Source organism: Stegodyphus dumicola, chromosome 4 (genome assembly GCF_044657685.1).
Source record: "Stegodyphus dumicola isolate Sdum_Otavi_A_Nest chromosome 4, ASM4465768v1".
Taxonomy (NCBI): Eukaryota; Metazoa; Arthropoda; class Arachnida; order Araneae; family Eresidae; genus Stegodyphus; species Stegodyphus dumicola.
The window spans coordinates 206,781,433-206,807,449 of record NC_140771.1 but is presented as its reverse complement, the minus strand read 5'-3'; the positions used below and the strand labels follow the sequence as shown (position 1 = coordinate 206,807,449).

At 34.2% G+C, this 26,017-nt stretch overlaps 1 protein-coding gene across 3 annotated transcripts in view; it reads left to right on the top strand.

The window, feature by feature from the left end:
* The window catches only part of LOC118186026 (lachesin-like), a 145,306-nt gene that overhangs the window by 82,725 nt on the left and 36,564 nt on the right, over positions 1–26,017 (top strand). For 2 of the 3 annotated variants that reach the window (XM_085815919.1, XM_085815920.1), the window contains exons 3-5: positions 2,534–2,741; positions 19,634–19,789; positions 22,980–23,108. In XM_085815919.1, coding sequence (XP_085672045.1) covers positions 2,534–2,741; positions 19,634–19,789; positions 22,980–23,108 — 493 coding nt within the window. Of the gene's footprint in view, positions 1–2,530; positions 2,742–19,633; positions 19,790–22,979; positions 23,109–26,017 lie in introns of all 3 variants that reach the window. The other variant, XM_085815921.1, reaches the window with a different exon arrangement.

The following is a 26,017-nucleotide window of genomic DNA, read 5'->3' as shown; positions in this document are numbered from 1 at the left end:
AGATTAAAATTGAGAATCTTACTGAGGATTTAGAATTGAGAAAGGAATTTGAAACTATAACACAAAATAAATGTGCATTCGGGAATTCTCAATTTATTTTAGATTTGAATAACTGTAGTAACCTAACTAAGCTACTGAAATTTACGGTATTAATTAAAAGATTATTTGGTAAACTTAGAAAAGAATACTTAAAAATGGGACCTTACACTGCAGTTGAACTCTTAAAGGCAAAACAGGACTAGATAAAGTATGAACAAGGACTTGTGTACTCTTCTGAATTAGAATGCCTCAAATATGGTACCCAAATTTTTAAGCAATCGTCTCTTTATAAGCTAGCCGCATTTTTAGATGAAAACGGTACTTGCACGTAAGAAGTAGGCTTGAGCAAAGTGTTTTTGCCAGTGATGAAAGCAATCCAGTTACATTACCCAAACAGTCATTCACTAAGTTATTAATTTTAAGGGAACATAACAAAATTTACCATGGTGGAGCATCTGCGACTCTTGCTAAAATTAGAAATAGGTTTTGGATTCCAAAGGTTAGACAAGTTGTAAAAAAGGTTTTAAAGAATTGTCTGATTTGCAGCAGGTATTCTGTAAAATTTGCTAAACATATAACAGCTCAATTGCCAAAGGATCGAGTATTGGGAAATCCTCCATTTATTGTATCTGGAGTTGATTTTACAGGTCCAGTCTTTCTTCGTTCCAGAAAGGACACTCAACAAAGATCATACATGGCCTTATTCACATGTGGAGTTACTAGAGCACTTCCGATCGAATTAATTACTGATATGTCGACGAAAAGTTTTATTTTGTCCTTAAGACGTTTTTTGTCAAGAAGGGAGAATTGTAATTTCTGATAATGCTAAGAGTTTTAAGACCACAGACAACATTTTGAAAGGTTTCGCCTAAATTTTGGTTGATTCGAACTTAAAACATTTCGTTGCTCTACATGAAATAACATGGCAGTTTATTGTCTCCCATGCCCCATGGTGGGGTGGTTTCTATGAGAGACTCATGAGAAACATAAAGGACCCTTTAAGGAAAGGCTTGCCTTAGCTTCGAGGAAATGACGACCATTCTAGCGGAAATCGAATTGGTATTAAATCATAAACTCCTTACTTACGTAAGCAATGAATTAAATGAACCCAAATCTCTTACTCCAGCCCATGTTTTGTATCCTAGTCAAGAGAATGTTAGTTATCTTATATATTTTGTTGAAATTTTCGGCAGTCAAGCTTCTACAAAGAAAACTCTGATTCGTCGAAAATTATATCAGACTAAACTTTTATGTCAACTATGGATGAAATGGAAAGATAATTATTTGATGCAATTGAGAAATGCACATAATTTTTTAAATCCATCACCAGGAAAGGATCTTAAAAGAGGAGATGCAGATTTGCTTGAAAAGGCCGCTAAATCAAAATTTCTTTGGCCACTTGGTATTGCTGGTCGTGATGGACACGTACGTTCGTGTGTTATTCGAACTGACAAGGGACAACATAAAAGACCAATCCAGTTCATTTATTCACTTGAAATAACCTGACATTTCTCCTTTAATATTGTCTTATGCATAACAAATTTCATTAAGTACAGTGTATGATCATGTAGTACTATTGGTATTATTATAATTGTATTTGTGTTATACCTATTAATTTATGTTGTATTTGATCTCTTCTTAATATATTAAATATTAATTTAAAGTTAATCTATTAAATATTAATGTTAATTAAATATTAAATGTTAATCTATTAAATATTAATTTAATGTACTCTTAACAGAGTACAGGTGGGGTGTGTTTAAAATTTTTGTATTTGTTCTGCGACGCTAGCACATCGTCTGCGAGACTATCTGAGCAGTCGCAAAGTGTTACCATGGTTACCAGTTTTTTCTTTACCATTGTTATTGTTACAATATTAAAAAAATGGTTGTTCTAAAAAAATGTGTTCTAAAAGTTGTGTTAAATTGCTTATTCGGACTACATTTTTTATATAACGAGCAATGTTAATCATTTGTACTTAATTTGAAATCTTAAATGATTTCATGTTCATCGAATTTTTTTGAATGGAAAGTCCATTAAAAATATTAAAATTTTCTATTACCATAAAAAATTGGAAAAAGAACAATTATTCCCACGCCAAAACAGATAAAGAAATTTACTAGCAACAGAAACAGTCACAAATGAATAACCATTTTAGCACCAGTAGGTTTTACAAAAATGTGATTATGTAAACAAAATCGAAATAAGCAGTTTCTTTTCAATTGCAGTCAGTGGATTTCTAAAAACCCTTTTGCCGTCATTACTTTACAGATGCATATACCAGTTTACAACAATAGACTTATGCAAATGAAGAAAGTATTTTCTTACGTAATACAATAATTCTAGTTGCATTGCTGTTTGCCACTTACTTACGTGTGATGAGGTACTTATTTAGGTTCAAGTAATGGGTTGCTCAATTTTGGAAGAAATAATTATTTGCTCTTATTTCATTAACAAAAGATGCTACATTCACAGGAAACATCTTGTCTAGTAGGTGGCTTGGGTGCACGTGGACAAGCAAACGCTACTGACAATACACACTCACGTGATAACCCGGAATAAAAGAGTCTCCGTGTCCCATCACAATTTCAGAACCTGGCTGCTTCATTTAAAGAACGTTCAGCAAGAAGATAGCGGTTACTACATGTGCCAAGTGAATACTCAACCAATGATAAGCCAAGTTGGATACTTAGAAATAGTTGGTAAATATGTCTTGTTACAATATTATTTCTTGTATATTGCTTAAGTTACAGGATGGCGCAAGAAAATCTGGCCCAGTGAGTGCGCAGATAGATGATAGAGCCTTCATTTTTGCGACTATTGTAGATTGTTCTTCCTGGCAATATAAAACCCATGAAGACGTATAAATCATATCAGTGAGATGCCTTTATGCTGAAAATGGATATTTCGAAATTTTAGTTACACAAATATGAAAAATGGAAAATTTGGATGTTTCAGAGAGAAGAGCCGAGTATCAAATATTTAGTTAATTTCTTGTTTAAAATTGCTTATAATTTTTATTAATTTTAATAATATAATATTTAATTTTAAATTTAAAATAAGGCTAACAAAAGTCGCTAATTTAATTTTTCCTTACGTATAAGTTATGAGTGCTATATAGCCCAACTAGTTAGAAGTTACGGGCAAAAACATATCAAAGAACTTAAAAGAACTTTAACATATCAAAGTGTTAACTATAATAAACACGTGGAATCGGCTATGTAAAGTTACTGTTGTCAATGCCGATTCTTGCTGCACATTTTTAGTTTCTTTAATATAACAATTCGTGTATTTTATGATTTTAGGGATCCACAGTTTTTCTCATAATTACATTTTTCATTCGTAGAAACGCTCATAGAAAATTCTAAAAGGCTCCAGAAGAACATTATGCATAGAACCACATTATTTTTTGTAAAGTCATGTACGCGAGCAGTAATCTTTGCTGTGAGATTCAATCTTCTTAAAACTAAATTAGTTTGAAAATTAAATTAACCTTTGTGCGTATTTTTAAAACTGCATGTCTAATAATTTATTAATTCTGTTTCTTTATCTTTCATTAAAATCTCTGGTAAATGCTTTCATGTTTCCTCCTTGTTTATTTTTAAAAAGTCACATAGCATATTATTGTATATATTTGCATACTAAAAAATCTGCCCATAAAAACTGTCATGGAAAATGACAGAAAATTTAAACAATCGATCATGCATAGGAAATAAAATTCAAAATAGTTTCACTATGAATAATTGTTCTTATATTATTATAAAATATGTATCCTCTACCCAAGACTGTTAGTTTACTTCTTCACAGCCTAATAATAGTAACACGCCTAATTATAGTAATATCATAGCCTAATAATATAACAGATTAATATAACAGCCTAATAATATAATAATATAACTAATAATATAACAGCCTAATAATATAACAGATAAGTACTAATAAAAGTTAGCTACCTACGAGGAATGTTTCTAAAGTTCTGGGAGTATTATTAAGTTTATTACAATTTTATATTGATGTTTCATTTATATTCTTAGAGATACAGGTAACATTCTAAGTATTGTAAAGAGGTGGTCGACAAAGTGTTTGTGTATTATTATTTCTTCATTACATTATACTCTAGGATCCATCCTTTCTTCCCCGCACAACATCTATGTGTATGCGTGTCATAATAAGCTGCAGGGTATTGCTATCAGTGGTAAGCAAGTTTTAAGGGGATAGCAAGTATGCTAAATTTGAACTCTTTGTTAAATTTCTAATTTTTAAGTCCCGTATTCTTTTTGCTTGCTTGTTTATCTAATATTTTTATTTGTAACAGTGTTTCTCTTCCTGAAAATTAGGTTTTTGTCTAGTTTTGTTTAAATTTGGTTTAGCGCACTGTAGGTAATTTAAAATTTAAGCAGATGCTAGAAAGTACCATCCCTTGGCAATGCATTTATCATTAGATATCAAATTGTTAAACAAGCTGATGCGATTAAATGCCATTGTTTAATTTTCCAATTAAAAACCTGAAATACAAATATATGCAATGAGATACAGTACTATCAAATCAAATCAATAATATATATATAATCAAAGTCATGATTTTCAACCATCAAATGATATATATATACGCGTGTGTGTTTGTGATAGATTCTGTAATCGAATGCAGGCGGTTGAATCCGTATTGAACAGAAAGAAATTTGATGGCTTAAAGATGTTGAAACTCCAGTCTACAATGAATAAGTAATTTGGCAGTCGAGGTGGATTTAATTCAACTTTTTATTTCAGCAAATATGTTGCAGCCACAAACAAGTTGGTACATTATTTATGCCTATTCCAAAAATTTACATTTTTGATAAATTTGTAGTAAGAAAGAAGGAGCAGACAGACTGCAGTCCAGCTAGGCCAAAGCGTAGAAAGCAATTGCGTTATGTTGAGAGTGAAATCCTAATTCAGATTGAGTTAGTTTTGGTTTTCAATGCATTTTGATTTGATAATTAATACTGCTGCAAAATTACTATTGGCTGTTTGAGTTTTAGTTCCATTTACAACATTAGAATTTTGTAAGAGTCATGTGACATGGATTAATCTCGAAACGAAGCAGTGCAAAGAGATTACTATTTTGAGAATAGATACAGAACATTAATTTTACTCTGCTAATTTAATCATTTAAATAATCTTTATTTTTCTTACATATATATATGTACATATATCATTCGATGGTTATGAATCATGACTTTGATTATTATCTTTCTATTAATTTTATTTTCAAAATTGTATAAATGGAGTTTAAAATTTTGCAAACAGAATTTATACAAATATTTTGTAATATGTTTATAGGTGCTGACATGCATTGAGAAGGACAGGGGCTTGTAGGATTCTAGATATTTTAAAATTTTATTAAGTTTATTCTCATTGAATTTCATTTAAAATTACATGCTTTCTCTGCCATTTAGTTCTGTACACTTCATCAGTGCTAATTATGTACTTCTGCTGGTTTATGATTTTAATTATTAGCTTTTATGGAAATTTGATCTACAGTTCTATTTTTGTGTATTTTATTTTTATTTTTTTATAGGGATTTCGTATATGGATACCCGTTCTATGCATGATTCTATGTATGGATACTCCGCTACGGTATAATTCTATTGGTTTTGTTTATGGGCTTTTGTCTACTGTTTAGCCTATGGATACCTATATAGGTGTACAGGTTTTTGTCTACTGGTTTTTATGAGGAACAGACCTACGGAATATCCATTTTTTTAAGGAGATTTGACCTATGGATACGCATAAAGTTCTGATTTCTAGCTACGGGTTTTTACTGGTATTTCGTTTATGGTGCCCGTACAGTTCTGAAGGTTTCTATGGGTTTTTATGGAGATTCGGCCTACTCATATCCGTACAGTTTTACGGGTTTCTGTTTAATGGTTTTTACGGGGATTTGGTCTACGGGTACCCGTACAGCTGGTGAGGGTTTCTTTCTATGAGTTTTTAGGGGGGATTGGACAACAGGTACCTGTACAGCTGTACGGGTTTCTTTCTTTGGGATTTTACGGGGATTTGGCGTACGGATGCCCGTACAGTCGTATGGGTTTCCGTCTGTGGGTTTTTACGGGGACCTGTAGGCCAATTCCCCATAAAAACATTTTATGGGTTTCTGCGGAGCATGTTTAGCAGGGATAACATATTATTGTATATATTTGCATACTGAAAAATCTGTCCATAACATCTGCCAGGGAAAACGACAGAAAATTTAAACAACCGATCATGTAAAAGAATATAAAATTCAAAATAGATTTAGTATGAATATTTGTTCTTATATTGTTATAAAATATGTATTTTCTACCCCAGACTGCCAATTTACTTCTTCATAGTCTAATAATAGTGACACGCCTAATTATAGTAATTTCACAACCTAATAATATAACAAATTAAAGTACTAATAAAAGTTAGCTCTCTAACGACGAATGTTTCTAAAGTTCTGGGAATGTGGATATAATTTTTTATGTCGTTAATTGCCATCAATACTTCACTGCAGTTTCTCAACACAATTCCCATTTAATTGAATGCACTTATCCTAACGAAAACTATTTTTTAAACTCCCCTCCAAAACGATTTTGGTGTTTCCTCAATCCACCTACTTATGGAATGGTTAAACTCTGAAATAGAACACCCGTTTTTTTTAATGCGGGAACTGAACAGATTTGCGAGCAGAAATATGGGAGCAGCATACTCCTCGCTGATGTGCGTATCATAAATAATCAGCAAATTTTGTAGGTACAGCAATACAAAATTTAGATAAAATCAAAAATAATTTCAGCTACAAGCTAAATTGAAGAAATAAATTGCTCCTAAGAAAGCAATAATAAATTATTTTGTTGTTTATATAATAATAAATTATATTATATAAACATTGTAACATAACTACTTTTTCAGGAGTTATTTACGCCCGGTAACAATCTCTGACTAATTTCACTCAGAATAAAAGCTACACAGATAAATAATTAAACATTTATTATTTTAGATTTCTTTAAGTCAATGGGCACACAGACATTCACTACTAAACTTGATCTTGATCAATCATTATCGTCCAGCCATATCAAATTATCCTTGGTTATTATGCAACACATTCTTTAAAAGCCATTCGCAGTTTCTCTTTTTCTTCATCTATTTTGCGTCATCTGCTACAGTAAGTGTTTTTGCATTTGAAATCGGAAAGGACAGAGTAGAATCAGTAGCAGTTGATTCATAAATCATAATAATCATAAGGAAGATATTTTTTTTAAAGAGGAAGAAATATTTTATTCGGTTCCCATTCTCAGTTTCATTCGTTATTTAAGTAGAACTCTTCTTGGTATTGGATAGTCGAAAATGAGCAAATTGATTAGGCGTTTTCTTGTTACTCAACTTCTCTGACCTGACCTCTCTCTGGTATTTTTCTTTTGGAATTCAGCAGACATATAATTTATAAATCACTCCAATCCATCACATAACCAGAATTTTAACAAAGAACTGTAATAAGACGTTCCAAAACAACTCCGCAGCTGAAACGAATAGGGTCTGAAATTGACTATCAGTGTGATATATATCGACTTGAGAAATGTTTGTACGGAAATCTATCATAAGTTTTCATATTTTCTTTATTAATGATGTGCGAAATTTTTCTCCATTATTTGAAGCAAGTCAAACCTACTTCTTCTTTTTGAAACTCTAGTTATATTTCAAAATAAAAACTTTACGATTATTCCAGCATGAAAATGACACCTGAATCCGATATTAAGAAGAAAATTAAGGGGGGTGATAATATAACATGTTCTTATGAGATTACGTCGCAAAAGGAATGTCTGTTTCAGTTTTCACGAAATCTTGAGCACTTCAATGAAGCACGTTTATATTGCCGTTTATGCAAGCAAAGAAAAAACAAATAGACAATATACGATGATATAGTTAGATATAATCAGCAAACAGCAAAATGGATTTGAACATGACGAGAACACTAAGGATGCGACGTTCGAATCCCACAATTTTGAAATGAATTCAAAACTCCACAACTCGGAAACTAGCGCGTTATTTTCGTCAATCAAAACTTTCGAATCCTAACTAAAAAGGCGTTAAACAATTTAACTCAAAACTTCAAGATTTCATTAAAAAGGAACTTGATTATGGCAATTACAATGGTATTTGGGATCATAAATATCGACTCGTGATGGCCAGTAGTTATACAGTAAGTATGCTTTCATGAACTCTTAAAATAAACAAATTCTTGATTATACTTAATTTTCTGAACAGCATTTGGTTCTGCATTTCAAATTCATTCCGATTTCTGTGTTTATATATGCTAATGCTTGAAATAATCCTTCTCCTACCCCCTACACTTGTTTTGACTGGAATAGAATCTGAAATATTGCATAAAATTCTCATTTTTATATGCTCAAATATATATGTGTGTATGTGTGCGCGTGTAAGGTAAAAAATAGGAGAAATAAAATACCAGCTTTAATTTAACTCTTAAGTCTTTACCCCTTTAAGCTTTACCCCTTAAGTCTCTATTAAAGATATTTATTTCTTCCTTTTGCCCTAAAAGTATTGTTACGAAATGTAGAGGCGCGGCGAGATAGCTTTACCGCAAAGCAGGTTTAAGGTTGCCATAAATAGCAATGTAAGGCAGGGTTGTCACATTTGACGAGCAATCGTCCATTTGGCGACAAAATTGGCGATATACTATTGACGGATGGAGAACCTTCTGGAACGAATTCTTACCGGTTTAGCTTATGCTTATGCTTTACGTTCACTACAGGCATCAACTTCTTAGAGCTTAAACCTGATCATTCTAACTTGCATATTCATAAAAGCCATTCACGGTTGTAGAAAAATATTTAGGGTGCTATCACGCCACTCGCCCGAAGGCGAAAATAAGAGTCTGAGAGATCAGACAATTAGAGCTTTAAGGTGGCATGTCAAGGTGGCGTACACTAACATAATAAAATTTCAGTCATGAAAATCATCTGAGTCCTGACTGGAGAACATAAAAACTGCTTAGTGAGAGATTCGAGATAATAATATCTAGTTCTTGAGAATTCAGCGTATGAGTATCACGTGACCGGTACTAGCCAATGCGGTTGGATCCACAGTGGTAGGCGTGGTGAGTTCATTTATTTACACTTTGTACAAATAACACTAAAAGTCTTTGCCTGTCCTGGCACTAAGTCCATATTCTTAGTAGTAAACACAAACACAATTCACAAACATGAAATAAATCTTGATTAGATACTTGGATAAATACTAGGATTAAATGCTTAATGAAATACTTCAATAAAATGAGATAAGTTGGATAAAACTATATACATATTTACAGCTACCACTTTACATTGTGGTGAATTGATCTAGGTCGTTTCACGACGCTTTCCACAGTGGGATCATAGTTATTAAGTTCTCTCAAAGTATTGACTGGCGAATTCTCCATTTTCTCAAAAACGTTGTGAGCATCCATTAGGATCTGCTCCGGTATTGGTTTAATTTTTAAATCTTCATAAATGATCGTGTTTCTAACATACCAAGGCGCATTAACCATCGCTCTTAGTATTTTATTTTGCAGTAGGTTAACTTTCCTTCGTTCAGTCTTTAACGCCGTGGCCCAGGCCGGGGCTGCATAAAGCAAACTTACCGGTTTAGCCCAGAATGTTCTCGAACACAAACCGAAAGCTCTATAAAATCTGCTGGCCCGCAGTCAATTAGTATGTGCCTCGTCTAGTGAGCTGATAGCTAGTGAGCGAGTGTCTCGAAGTCCAGGGCCGAGTTGGTAGTCGAGTGCATCGAAAAGTCTTTTAGTACATCGCGGTTAGTGCATCGTCGAGAGAGTGTGTTAAGCTCCGGGAACGATTGAACCGAAGAGTCAGGAGCTGTGCTCTGTGTGTCGTCGAGTGCATCGCGAGTCGTAGCGTGGAGAGTCTCGAGAGTACGTGGAGTTCCGAGAACGACCGAGTTGGGAGCTGTAGACTGGTGCTGACAGTGTGAAGGCTGTGTCGCTGATTGTTCCAGCGAGTGTATAGTAGATCTTCGACGACTGTAAAACGTGACTTTATAGCTGTCCGGATTAATATTGTCTAAATAAAGTGTGTTTCGATACTTCATCAAGTGTCGTCGTTATTCACCCCAAATCCACACGAATACCGTACGAACTTTAAGGAAGGAAATAACGTAACAAGTGGTGTCCGAAGAAATAATGCAACAGTATTAACTAATTACAATAAACCTTTCTAAAGTGAATCATTTTAAACTTAATTGTTGTTGTACGGTTGTCAGATAACAATAATGACGCAAATGCTTAAACGCTTCATCCAGTAATCATTGGAACTTTGAGAACGGAAACTTAAAATTAGAATAAAGAAATCTAAATCAATCTTATCATAACGTCGCATTCTTTCTTTTTTGCTTGCTTCTCTGCTTTCAACTCGCCCTTTCCTCCATGGAAAATTAGTTTTTACAAAATTATAGAAAAGGCACAAATGAGATCAAAAACAGGAGTGGAGATTTTGCACATCATATTGCATAATTCGTGTTAAGAATGTACTTCTCAAGAGTTAAATAAATGAACGTTAAATCATTCGCTATGACTGCTAATATCATTTATATGCCAAAATCTATTGTTCCGTAAAACACGTTCTTTGCTGGGTCAACAACTTTTAAATTATTATGTGAGAATATAACGTCTAGGTTCAAGAGTTTTAATTACGTATTTCATTTATTAAATTTTAATGTAATATAAAAAACACAGATTTCTTTTTTATTCTTAAATTTGTTTTTGATTAAGCGTAGGTTTAAGAGTTTTCTGCTTTAATTTAAAATTCCTTTTATTAGTAAAAATACCTTTTCCCTCGCTGTTATTCACAAAAAAGATTCGAATTTCGAAAGATTTGGATTCAAGAAAAAATTAGGATTCATCACTCCTTTAATAAATACTTTTATACTTCTATGATCCGGAAATGAAAACAAATAAATCACATAGAATCAGGATATCTGCTGACTATATACTACCCCCCCCCCGAAAAAAAAATTCTGTTCAATAAGTATTCATAAATTTATCGTATAGAAAACATATATAGAAAACATACTTCGTTCACCATTCTAAACATTTTCATATAATCCAATGAGAATACATGCTGACAAATAATGGGATTTAGAGCATTCATGAACAAAGAATAAGGGAAGACAGGCCTAAAAATTAAAAGAATTTACCTAAAAATATGATTCAAATTCGCCACAAATGAGAAGAAACGTGCTTAACAACAGATGAAAATTGCCTATGAATAATTTACATATTTTCGATGAAGGTACCTAATACAAAATGCACATTAATCTCCAATACTTTTTTGTATTATTTTTGAGCAACAATAAATCTCTTTAACTTGATAGAACTAAAGTGTTATCGATTTACAAAATCCTATGAATATTTTTGTTTCAAATTGAGTGGATAAAATGCAAAATAGCAAGAAGATCCTTTTCAAAGCCTTCGAAAGCATTGCTTCTTATCTTCAACATAAATATCACTTTCTATACATTATAAAGCATTATTTCCCGAAATGTGTATGAAAATACACTACATTATAATTGTGTATCAAGAAATGCAAAATGACGAAGATAAATCAAATATTTTCTCTTTAATTCCCATCATAATGAAATAAAGGTTTTGATTTTTTTTTAATTTAGCACATTGCAGAATATTATATATCTATGATACTGTTACGAAATGTACAGGCAGGGTTGCCACATTTGGCGACAAAATAGGCGATATACCATGGACGGATGGAGAACCTTCTGGAACGAATTCTTACTGGTTTAGCCCAAAATGTTCTCGAACACAAGCCGAAAGCTATATAAACCCTGCTGGTCCACAGTCAGTGTGTGTGTGCCTCGTCTAGCGAGCTGACAATCAGTTCTGAGAGTGTGCCTCGTCTAGAGTGCGTATCGAGTTAGTCCGTGCGAACTCGATCCAGTTGACAGCCGGTCCGCGAGTGCTGATTGGGTCGTCGAGTGCACCGTAGGAGTCTCTTAGTACATCGCGTTTAGTGCATCTTCGAGAGAGCGTGTTGAGCTCCGGGAACGACTGAACCGAAGAGTCGGGAGCTGTGCTCTGTTTGTCGTCGAGTGCATCGCGAGTTGTAGCGTGGAGAGTCTCGAGAGTACGTGGAGTTCCGAGAACGACAGAGCAGAGTCGGGAGCTGTACTCTTGTGTTTTGCAGTGAAGCTGTCTCCATCGTTATTGCCTGAAAGTGGGAAGGCTGTGTCGCTGATTGTTCCGGCGTGTTTATTGTAGATCTTCGACGACTGTAAGTGTTTTGGAGCTGTCTTGATTAATATTGGTAAATAAAGTGTGTTTCGATATTTCATCAAGTGCTGCCGTCGTTATTCACTCCAAATCCACACAAACCCCGTATGAACGTAAAGGAAGAAAATAACGTAACAACTGGTGTCAGAAAAGAAAAACGCAACAGCTGGTGTCAGAAGTGGGATTTGAGGGTGAATGCCAGTGACAAGACCAATGGAAGATCTATTAAGACAGCTCGTGACTGCCTTTGCAGAATTCCAAGGAAAGATGGAAGCCGGAAAGGAGAAGTTGAAAGCCGGATATGCTGAGATACAAGCCGGATATGAGATACAAGCCGGATGTGCTGAGATAAAAGCTGGATATAAAGAGATAAAAGCTGGATATAAAAAGAGATGACAGCTGAGATCAAAGTCGGACTAGAAGAGAAAAAAGGCCGACGAGAAGAGATAAATGGTGGCCAAGAAAATGTACGAGGGCAACTCCACCAGCTGAAAGTGGAACTTACAGAAGAAACTGGAGGCATAAAAGACGATGTGGAAATGAGAGAAGTAGCATCTGAAGAATCAATGGATGAAGAAAAGAAGGAAGTGGCTAATGAATTGTCTGAGAAATATCAAGAAATCAAGGATGAAACATCTAACGGGATTAAAGAAAAAGAACGAAAACATGAAGAAATAAAAGACAGTAAAGAAGCTGTTGATTCTCAAGTGCCTGAAGTGGAAGAAAATGAAAATGCGACTGTTAAGTTCGTCAAAACTGATAGTGAATTTACGAAGTCGCAGGCAGCAGGTGTTGAACCATCTGAAAGTGCATGTGATGCGGAGATGGGAGAAGCTAATGTGCAGCTTAAGCAGTGCGCTCCAGTACTGCAAGAAAATTCAACCACTTCGAAAACTGTGGGTGTGCGTCTCATAGTGCAGATTTTGTAGACAAGGACTTGATTCTAAACTCGGATACTTCTGCTCGTAAAGGATCGGATTCTATTCGCGACCTTGGTGCAAACATCGGAACTGATTCCCAGGAAATGAAGGTGAATGGGCATGTACCAGCGGCTAAAAATACCGAACTGTATACATGAGGGGAATGAACTACAGAGTAATGAACAAACTGTTTCACATCTTCCTGTGGATGAAAAGTCTGAATCTTTATACTGTGATATGCAAAACAGAAATGCATCTGAGAACTGCAGTGGAAAAGTATTTGACCCGGGTATATATTAAGTAGACTGAGACTGAAATTCATTCTTAATTTTAATTTGTGTAATTTAAAATTGTGATGTGTTTAATTTGTGTATGTAACTTGTACATAGTGTAAATATATGTTTCTTTAGTTATGTTATTTATTATATCTTATGTTTCATTACGTTTTGTTTGTATCGAATTAGGCTTCTAACCAAGGGTTGTATTGCCCGGGACGTGCAAACCTTGGGAGGGGGCAGTGTTACGAAATGTACAGGCGAGGTAAGATGGCTTCCCCTCAAAGCTGTTTTAGGGTGGCCATAAAATGGCAAGGAAAGGCAGGGTTGCCACATTTTGTGAGAAATCGCCCATTTTGGCGACATTTGGTGACAAAATTGGCAACCCTTCCTTCCCTTGCCATTTTATGGCAACCCTAAAACAGCTTTGAGGGGAAGCCATCTAACCTCGCCTGTACATTTCGTAACACTGCCCCTCCCAAGGTTTGCCCGTCTCGGGCAGTACTACCCTTGGTTAGAAGCCTAATTCGATACAAACAAAACGTAATGAAACAAACATAAGATATAAATAAATAACATAACTAAAGAAACAGATATTTACACTATGTACAAGTTACATACACAAATTAAACACATGACAATTTTAAATTATACAAATTAAAGTTAAGAATGAATTTCAGTCTCAGTCTATTTAAAATATACCCGGGTCAAATACTTTTCCATTGCAGTTCTCAGATGCATTTCTGTTTTTCAAATGGTAAACGCCTGCGATGCTGCTTTATCGGAGAGTGATCCCCCGTATCAATTCAATATTGCGTTAGTTTTGTGCTGCCAACATCTTTGGATGACCTAGAAAATAGATCTTACAAATTTTTTAGTTGTTTTCTCTGTCGCACGTCTTTGTTCATGTGTTAAATTTGCACTCTGCAGAAGTTCTTCCATTAATTTACTAATTGCCTCAGTCGGAATTTCAAATGGGACTTTGTAAACGCAAGTAATTGGAGTGCATGCTGCTAGCACTTCACCCTTTTGGATGTTTCTCGGTCTGTGGCTAACATTCGCCACTCACACAGGGATGAAAGCTTTCGAAAGGTCTACTAATGAGGAAGCCACTAATACCTCTCTTGGACTATTTTCAGGGTATTCAATTAGTCCAAATCTGAAGCTATTATTTTCTATGGAGCCGGTTATTAATAATTCTGTCATCCGAGGAATGGTGAAATCTGTTTTTGTTGTTACTTGGTGAGCTGAGGGAATGCCGCTCTTCATTTCAAACACAGTTATATCTTCCTTTGCAGAGAGCATTTCGTTACGTTTAAAGTCCAACGTAAAGTCGTACTTCCGCAAAAAGTCCAGTCCGAGTATTAATTCGTCCGCGATGTTAGCAACGAAAGTTAAGTGCTGGTAGGTCTCATTTCCGAAGGTAATGATGATGTTAATTTTACCTTCAATGGGAATCTTATCACCTGTCGCTGTTTGTAAAGTCACACAGGGCGGAGTCCAGCGCAACGTTTCGCTCAATTTTCGAGCTACATCTGTTCTCACGATGGTTACATTTGCTCCCGTATCTATGATCTTTTTACAAGGATGCTTATTCACGTATCCTTCGACGAACAGTCCGTTATCTCCGCCGCTCATTGAAGAGATTTGAAGAACTTTCAGAGGGGCTGCATCTTTGCCTGGCAACCTCCGCCCCGTGAAATTGCCACACTTTAGTTTCCCTGGTTTTGTTCCGCGGGAGCTCTCTCCCAGTCTTGATTCACGTGTCAGTTCCAGTTGAGATGTCCTTTCAATCCGCAATTTCAGCACTTGAAGATTTTCTTCCCGTCAACTCCTCACGGACTAACTCGAGACGCACTCTAGACGAGGCAAACTCTCAATACTGACTATCAGCTCGCTAGACGAGTCACACACACACACTGACTGCGGACCAGCAGGGTTTATATAGCTTTCCGCTTGTGTTCGAGAACATCCTGGGCTAAGCCACTAAGAATTCGTTCCAGAAAGTTCTCCATCCGTCAATGGTATATCGCCAAGGGGCAATTTCTCGCCAAATGTGGCAACCCTGCTTTCCCTTGCCATTTTATGGAAACCCTAAAACTGCTTTGCGGGGAATCCATCTTACCTCGCCTGTACATTTCGTAACAATACCATAAATCTGCCGGCTGTATATCATTCTGTCATCAACTAAAGAAATAAAAAATACCACGTACTTAATATTTTAATGAATAGTTCGACTTATTAGAAATCCTATAATACATCATTTCAAATCTGATATACTAGCTTTCCAAATGTTATCAGGTTCTATTTTGTATTATTAAAAAGGAAGAAAATGAGACAAAAGTAGTGACGTTTACATTTACATATTCGTAGATTCAAGTATGCATGAAAGCAGGCTGTAAATAGCAGATTTGTAAAGGGGAAAAAAGGCATCAAATTGAATCACCTTTGCCTAAGAAACTTCTTGTCATTCTTAAATTGTCTATAAAATAAAATGTTGGCACTTTAAATAGTCTTAGAAAGCAATCATAAAAAAAGATTACTAAAACTTTTTGTCAGAAGCTTTTAAAAGGTCTCTCTATTAAAGTTGCGGTTGCACCTTTATTTCTCAGATTTATGCCTAACAATAAATGTGTTCTTTCGATTTACTCTGAACTAAACTTCTCTTTTATTTAAATTGTACAAGAATCATGTAGTATTTAATCAACTGAAGGAAAGGGTTACGCGCTGTGTACATACAGGGTGGTTCAACTAAGTATGTAGAAATAAGGTTGTGTAAACATGTGACTGTAAATGTAAACTGGGGATTATTTTGCATTTATTTAAAAGGACTTGATGCGCCAACACAGCGAGTACATTCCTTTCTGTATATATATGCAATGGAAACGAGAAAAAGAAGGAGCAGTGTTGATGCGTAATACTTAGATAGGACAGATCGTAGATCCATATTGAAGAGGCAGAATTCTAATTGCGTAGGATGCTAATATGTTGACTTCTTAATATCTAAGAAATTTGCCCGTCGAGGCAGTTTCCAATTTCATTTTTATTTGCAATAGACATTTGTGGCCATAGATCACTTAGCACTCCAGTCGTACCTATTCAAGAACATTTACATTTTTTATATTATTGCAGTAGAAAGCGAGCACAACGAAACAGCGACCAAGTAACACAGAAGTTCAAGCTGAAAGTGGCGCATTTATCCAATATGGTTCAAGACTTGAACTAAAATACACTGGTGTGCAAAAATTAAGGACGAAGTCTAAAAATTAGCATATCAGCTGAACGAAGAGGCAGAGCGGACAGAAAGACCAATCAGGAGATTAAGTAAGGTGATGTATGGTAGCACATGCGCAGATATGCAGGTAGACGTAATGGGGGAGTGTCTGTGTAGTATAAAGCATGTTGTCGGTGTAAGATCAGTATTTCTGGCAAAGAGATTGCACGCCGTATAGCAGTTAAAACCCTATTAAAGACCGGATGTTTCTTGCTGGACACCCATCACAGGGATGTTTCGGCCTTCAGTCGCATTGCGCTCCATGCTACTTTTTCAATAAAGCTTCTTTTTATCCCTCTGATTTCTCTTTAAGTGTTGCTTACATTACTCATGTCCTTACGTATTGGGGATCTTACGGTATTAAATGTGTATATTTGGAAACCTTTTGTACAAGGTTATATTGACAAAACCGTCTCGTCCTTAATTTTTGCACACCAGTGTATTGTGGACGGTAATTCGTTCCAACCAGAATTTGGCCATTGTGTCCCAACTATTCATTCGCCTTTGAAATAGGGATTGTTTAAGGCATTTCCTCCTTCTTTATCTCCTTCCATGTCATCGTGGTGTAATTGGAAGCACATGCGTGTAACAATGGGGAAGTTCAGAGTTCTAATCCTGATAAAAAGACGTTTCTCATTATTCACGTTTTCTTCTCCGAATAAACCTAATGACTCTGCAATGTTTTGAAAATACAGATTCAAGCCTATTTGACCATTTCTGTATCCTGTTAAGAATGATCTGCAGTTGTCTTTCCCTCATATCTGATATCCGTGCCTTGACAACTTTTTTGGATATCATCAAAATACTGTGACCCTGAAACAGTAGGAGGAAGTTCTTTTCAGAATAAAATTTAAATTAAAAGCTAATTGTCTTCAGACTTATGCTGTTACTGTGCTGTTACTAAAAAAATGGGCCTATTTCATAATATTTAGTCTGTCAAATAGCTCTTTGACAGTGAAAATTCCTTTTTTTCCTTTCTTAAATTCCTAATTGTTTCGACACGACAATTAGCCAGAAATTAATTAATTTCCATTCACTAGTATTTTCAAAAAAAATTTTAACAGACGGTTTCACTCAAATAAGAACTCCACAGAATACATCCCTCAAGAATTCCGAGTCCCACCCACTACCATAAATTACTTCACCCAAGTCTTACCGACTGATATTATTCAAAGCCCCCGCTGCCGCTAAGAATTTTTCGGAAACACTACACTTCTGAGTCAGACGCGAAGAGAACACTTTGCCGATTCCCCACTAGAAAGAACGTAAGTTAATTAATACTTTTTCTTGCCTTTATATCTTCATGTACATTCACTTTTCTAATTATATTTTTAATTTTTTTATTATTTTTGATTTGTTTTTACAAAGTTTGCATTATTTATCTTATATTTTGTAATCTTCTAATGTTTATTTCAACTTTATACTTTGAATTCTATTTCATAATGACAATTTCCAATGTTTAATTTTTACAAATAATATTGAACTCAAATGCATAAACACGAGGGTGTCGGGGGACAGTTACTCGAGTTTTTCGAAATTCACTGCAGAAATTGCTTTTCACTCAAAATTGAATTGGCTAAAATGCTTCATAGGAATAAGCTCTTTGAATATCAGCATTGGTTCATAATCCCTTCTATTCACGGAAATATTTGGCCTGACTTGAATTGCCGGTTTGGCTTAGCCTTATAGCTCGAGTAAAGACGAAACACCTTCGTATTTATTTATTAATTATTGTTCATTGAACGGGAGTTGGTTTGTTCCCCTTGAAAAGTCAACTAATTTCCTATCAATGACAATGATTACATGCATTTAATTTAATTCTTGCCTTTAATTTATTCCTTTTACAATTGAAATTTTGTTCTTCATGATGATTTAATTCCAGTCCCCGTTAAAACATTATTAACATTTCACTTTCAAGTTACTTCAAAACATCTTTCAAAATATAACTTACTAGTATGGATTCACTCTTTTAAGATCATTCTACTTTAACTAAACTTAAAAGGTATAATATCATCAATTAATCAATATTATTTAGTAAATAATATATATATATATATATTCAGGCAGAATAAATATAAATCTGAAAAAAGGGCAAACCTTCATATTGTTTGGTGATAAGGCATCTGTGTATAAGGCATCTGTGTAACCTTCATATCCAAATCGAGTTACGTCCCATCTTAAAGGCACCTGCTACTCACATTGGGATATCATCGCCGTTTATTAATTACCTCATCGCATATTATCGCATATTATTAATTACCGCATCGTTTTTTGTTAAGAACAAGAGCTATAACTATAGAAAAAAAATACATTAAAGGAATGCACAGGCTAAAAGTATACAGGTTGTAAATATGTTTAATTTCTCTTAATATAATTCTGGTTTTAAAATTATTATGAGAAAGCTTTCGATTTATAAAAACAAAAATTTTCATCGAATAATCTAAAGATAAGAAAATTACAAATAAATGATAAAATTATGTTCACTGAAAGAGATAAGTCCATTAATATTCAAAGAATCATTGAAATTTATATTAAAAATATCAAATAGATTGATCTATTCTACAAAATAAGACAGATTATCATTATCATATCTTGGGCTGTAAGACAGATTAATTACATCCTAAAACGTTTCACATGATGCGCTAAATCCATCTACATAATGTTTAAGAAATTAATAATTCTTACAAGAAAAATAGCAAGATATTTTAGTGTTATTTCTTGATTATATCGGAGACTGTCGATGGATTTCTTATTTTGACAAACACTGTACGAAGAAATATGTTACTGGGTGACAGTTAAAACTATTTCATCCCTTTTGTAGTTCCTCCGGAGTTCGTCAACGATGTCGTAAATCGGAATATATCCGTAGCTGAAAATGCTAACATCACGCTATCCTGCAGAGCAACGGGCAATCCAATTCCCAAGATCAAATGGAGAAGGGAGGATGGACACCCTATTTTAGTAGGTCAACAGAAAGGTAAATATTTTTCAAAAGCGTTACTAGTAAAATATTTGGAACACAGAAACAGATACTCTTCCGATAAAAATAAACATTTTTCACTTCACTGAATGGCAATGTAAGAATATGCTTTTTAATCCATTTTAGGTACCTTTATTACAATTACCTATTATACAACTGTTTTGTTATCCTCTGTGATTAGAGTGACTTGAGCTCACGAATCAATATTAAATGAAAAAAGAGGGATAATAAGATTATATAAAAATCGCATTCAACTTGTCCATAAAAGTAACAAATGCAAACTGTACAAGATTTTGTGATTTACTGTCAATTCAATGCTATGTATTAGGTTCTGGATTATATCTGTTTGTTGCATTTGTAATAAATTCCTTTTTAAGCTATCTTGTGTATCCATTGAAATAGAATATTACCATATGCACAGTTAGATGCGTCGATCTCATTTTATTTCGATTCATTATTGAATTTGGAAATATCAGCTATTTTTCTATAAATATTAAGGCACATACTTAAGATTTTTTTCTATTTCGTGTATAAAAATCAGTCTTTTTTAAAATTTATTTCATGAATTCGAAACCCTTAAATTCGAATTATTCAATAAACTTCTCTATGACGCTTGAATGTAGGTCAATACAAAATGTAGGTCAATACATTATGAGTAAAATGTATTAACATTTCCAGTATTTAGGACTTAGTTTACCCTGAAACTGGCAAAATTCCCGCCAGACACGCATCAAAAATTTCGGCAAAAGTTCGAAGGAACCAATCGCTCTATATTAAGTTAAATAACTAATAAATACAAATTACGGATATGGCGTACAAAAAAATTAAATATGAACTTGTTACATATTTAAATTTTTTGTTTATTTTGTTAAATTAATTGTAAACCTGTCTCAAACATTTCGGTAAAAAGAATATAAATCGCCATTGTTTATCCCTTTTAAAATTGTTTATCCCTTCGAAATGTGTCGATAAACACACATTCCTTTTTTATGCCAGGATCCCTTTAAAAATATTTTACTGCAAGCTCTTCCAAGGCAAGTTCCAAAGGTTAATCTTACCCATCCCCCCATAAGTGAAATTTCCCCTCAAAGAAATGGCAATTAATTATAAAAATCCATTATAAAAATTAAACTGGATTATCGAGAATTAATCGGAATCATATTGAATCAAAAGATATCTTATGAGTGTGCTGTAACATCTCATTTGTCCATTATTGTCATTCAGCCATACTGTTTGGCAACAGTTTAGATTTTTCGAAAATGGTCAGTGGAAAAGTACGTAAGTATAATATTTTCATCTATGTATTTCATTAAATGCAGAAGATATTTGCAAACTAATGAATTTTAATTTGCATATAATTCGCAGTGATATAGTAGACAAATGATGACATCTCATGTTTAATTAATTTAGTAAGTGTTTACGTATTAAAATCTAATAATTTTGTGCAATCCATAATTATAAGGCCAAAACGACTTTTCCAAAAGTTTTTCACCAAAAACGTATATTAAAAGAAATGAAATACATAATGACTTATAATAAGTCACTATTTATTTTATTGCTTTTAGTAGCCATTGTATTTCATTTATTTTAAAAGGCGGATAAGTAACGGTTAGTATCACTGAACTGATTTTCTTTCGAAGTGACAACTGTAAATTTCTCGATAAGCGCTTATTTTAATGCTATCATCTTCGAGTTTGTAAATAAATTAATTTCGAGAAAGGAAACATTTGTGTATGAAGCACATTTTTATTTAATTGAATGCTTCATACCTCTATAAAAAGTCGAATGTTTTGTTATCACCAAGAAAATCATAAGAGACTAAAACATTCATTTATAAATAAATAGATTTTAATATAAATAGATAATAATAAACATTTTTCTAAGTGAATCAAATTTTCCTTTTTTCCAAAACTCATGATTTACTTTTCAGGCCACTGGATTAGGAAGGGGGGGGTTACAGATCTAAAAAAACAAAAATTCATTATGAAGTTCTGGACTCTTTTATGACCTAGCAAATCTTGCTGTAAATACTGAAATAGTCTTCCACACTGCGATGTATTACTTCCCAGAAATTTTACATCAAGCTTAGCTTGTTAGTTATAAAAGCAGTTTAAAGTCTACTCCAATTATTTGATACTGTCTTCTTTTATGCGAATCTCTCCCATTACGGTAAAGTATTTGCTTCAATATCTCACAGCATAAAAAGCAATAATGCTTCGAAAAATTAATTTAATATACATACATTTTAAAAAAATGATTTAAAATCGCATAGTTCCTGTTGCATGGATACCGGCTCGTGTTTAATGAATAAACCTAAACAAAAATAATTAATATTATAATTTATACTTGCTGTTAAAAAAGGTATTTTCTAAATTAAATTCTCTCAAAAGATCACATAGAAGAGTGAAGATTTTTATTAGCGAAGTAAAATTACAAAATTATTTCTCAGAGGCTTTCTTATATTTCATATATCTTTTTCTGGGAAGAAAATTCTATTCTTTCAATACAGGACATCTATTAAGGTCTTAATCTGTTTCCTGTTAGACTAAATTATTTGAAAAAAGTTGTATATTGTTACAGGTCGCGAAGCGCGTAGAGTAATTTAATATTTTGCAACCTAACCATGTTTATCTGAGATAAAATGTAATGCTTTGCACATAGTTGTGTGTAAAATTTACTTCTATTCGGCTAACAGTTGCTGACAGAATATACTTTCATTTTAATTACCGAATACTTTATACAGTGCCTAAAAATGCTGTTTTTCTACCAGAATATTTTCCATCTGCCATGTTACTTGTCTCAGAAATTTATTAGCAATTAACCGAATACAGCCTTTTTTATATAGTTTTTCAAAATTTTCATTGTAGTTCGGCTTAAACGTCTTTAGAATACAATCTTCTTAAACGAAATGCAAAAGCAACTGTTATTTCTTCTACCATTACCAATCCTCAAACAGTTCTTGATACACAATACAAATATCAATAGAGCGCTTTATAGAAGCCTGTATATAATTTCAGTTTCAAATAGCAGAGAAATGCATTTTGAAATTTAGCTTTGCATTTTATATGTATAATAAGACTTTTTAATATTCAATTATTGTGAACCTTAAATTTGCATAGAAATGCATTCACAGTTTTATTATGCTTTTAATTGAGTGAAACTTTTTCTTCTTTTGAATGACTTTTAGTGGATCTCTATGATGGAGAAGAGCTGAATCTGTTCAAAGTGTCTCGGCAGAGTATGGGAGCTTATTTATGCATAGCGTCCAATGGCGTTCCGCCGGCCATCAGTAGAAGAATGCATGTTGACATAACATGTAAGCAGAAATTTTATTTAAACATTAACTGTAAGTGCTAAAATTTGAAAATCAGAAAATTGTGGAAATAAAAAATGTTTATTACTCTGACATTGCTTACAATGCTGTCAAGGAAAATATGCTGGTATTCGTTGTATCCAGCCAACAACGATTCAAGACATTTAAACAAATCTAAGACAGAATTTTTCGAGATACTGTAAAATCACAGATTATCACGAAAATCAGGACTGGGAAGTTAAAAGCATAAAACCTTTATTTCCGGACTAAAATACGAACTGTTGTGTGAATATGGATTCGTAATAGATTGAATGCACACAAAAGTGATGATACCTTGATAAAACTTATTTTATCAAAAGAAATATTTCACAATTCTGGAACTTTTCACAAAAGTATTCGTATAGATCTTCACATTATCACAGAGTACAATCAGTAGTTACACTTAAAACTACTAAGAACTTCAAACACAACGCAAAGCAAAGTGCATCTAAAGAGCGAAGATAACATGGAGTTATCTCAATACTCGGAACTAACGCTGAACTAAACAGCTACTGAAAGCAGATGCTCTCTCCTGTCTCATACAGTTTTCAGCCGGTCGCCGAGAAATCTCTGGTGAATACTATTTTTCGAAATTACTGGAAGGCATATGCGGTTGAAGTTACATCTAACGGTTACAACTGCGTAACTGAATCAATTACAGTTATTCAATTACAATACCCATTCAGTTATACAGGAACCAGACTAAAATGACAGTTTGGCGACTTTTGGCAATTTCTCTCCAAATTTGGCGACTAAAACCTGTTGTCAAAACCATCGCCAGCTTGGCGATTATTTGATCATAATAACGAAAAATATAGAAACATAATAATTACATAAAAGTAAAATACACACATGCTCAAAAAATAAGCAACAAACGCTAAAAGAAAAGGTATGAATGTAAGAAAGGTAATTAAAACATACAATTTACATATGAGATACGGGTTGCATCGTCGAATACTAATACGCAACCAAAATTAGCAATCCCGTAGTCACACCACAATGCCTTAAAAAAAGGACATGCCGGACCTATACGTCAGTTTGTTTGTAGCAATAGTTCTGTGTAATCCGAGATAGCCAAAGAGGAAAGCATGTACCGGAGATCGCATTTGCATGATGAAATGCGCTGGAGGGCTGACGTGCCGGTGCAAGACGAGCCGCTGTGGCAAGAGAGCTGAATTTGCATCGTAGTGTCATCTGTAGGCTGTGAAATCGTTACTAAACGGATCAGATTGCCTCTAAGAGACGTGAGTCTGGACGCCAGAGGATTACCACAACAACAGACAATTGCTTCCTGTTGCTATGTGCAAGACTTCTTAGATCACTAACAGCACAACAGCTAGCGTCGCATCTCTACTGCTGCAGGACAGTTCATATCACGCCAAACTGTGTCGCGTCGACTGCGTAAAGGTAGACTGTACGCTCGACGACCTGTGGTTTGTGCTCCTTTGTCGCCATCGCATGTCAGAATGCTGTTGAATTGGGCCCAGTGAACATCGCTGTTGGACACCAGAGCAGTGGGGCCACATAATGTTTACCGACGAGTCTCAGTTTAACATCCAAAACGATTCCCGAAGGGCAATGTTATGGCGAGAGCCAGGAACACGCCATCAAGCATCAAGCATTGTCGAAGGAGGGTTACTTGTATTGTCTGGGATACTAACGAAAGGCCGCACCGACCTCTACGTGATTCCTAGTAGTTCTGTCATAGCCGTTCAATATCGCGATGAAATGCTACACCCTCTTGTGCATCCTTTTATCACTGCAATGTATACCGACGAGATATTTATGGGGTCACAGCCAAAAACACCGCGAACAATAACATCGCCGACGAAAACGTCGCGGAGAAAACAACGAAAGGAGAAAACGTCGCGGTACAAAACATTATGGGAGAAAACATCGCAGCTCTAATATCATGGTACAAAATATCGTGGTCGAAAATAAAGCGCTTCAAAAACTTCGCAGTTTAAAAACATTGTCGCCGAAAATATCGTGGTAAAAAAAAAAAAAGTACCTACAAATCATCGCATGACGATTACATTGCATACATGCGTTTTTCAAATCGCATAGTTACATATTATGTAACTGACGTTCGTCATTAACAAATCGACATCCAAAAAAATTGATTGCACGCTATACATGAAAATGTTAACGACACTTTAAGAAATAGGCGGAAACAAAGCAAATGTAATTTTCATTAAAACAATATCAGATTAACAAATGTGAAAGAAAATAATTTGATCATTAACTAAGCAATTTTTATAGAGGTAACCTCATGCAGTTACATATCTTCCTTTTCTTAAGCATTTTTTGACTGTAGTTTTCGTGAAAAATTATCAGTTAAACTTTATAAAAAAAAGCTTAATTTATTAATGACCTTTGTTAATTAACTATATAAATTTAAAATTCTATTAAGCTTTTTAAGTTGCATGAATGCTCTACTAATTTTCAATTTTTAAATCCTTAAGTTTCCTTCTTATTTTTTCAGCAAAAATTTATTTTAGTTCGTTCAAATATAGGAAATATAGGAAGTAAAAGAATCCCTTTTTCTTTCTTGCGCTCAACGATCTTTATACGAACATGCATTTACATTTTTCAAAACCTGAAAACGCATGTGTGCGATGTTATCGTCATGTGATGATTTGTAGACGAAGTTTTTGAGCCGCTTTATTTTCGACCACGATATTTTAAAACTGCGATGTTTTGTCTTTGCGATGTTTTCTCCCGCGATGTTTTGCACCACGACTTTTTTCCTTGCTTTGTTTTCTCCGCGACGTTTTCGGCGGACACCATTTATGGACGATAACGTCCTCCCGCATAGAGCTTGAGGTGGTGCGGAGTTATCTGGAGAGTGAAACCATTCCACACCAGCCGTG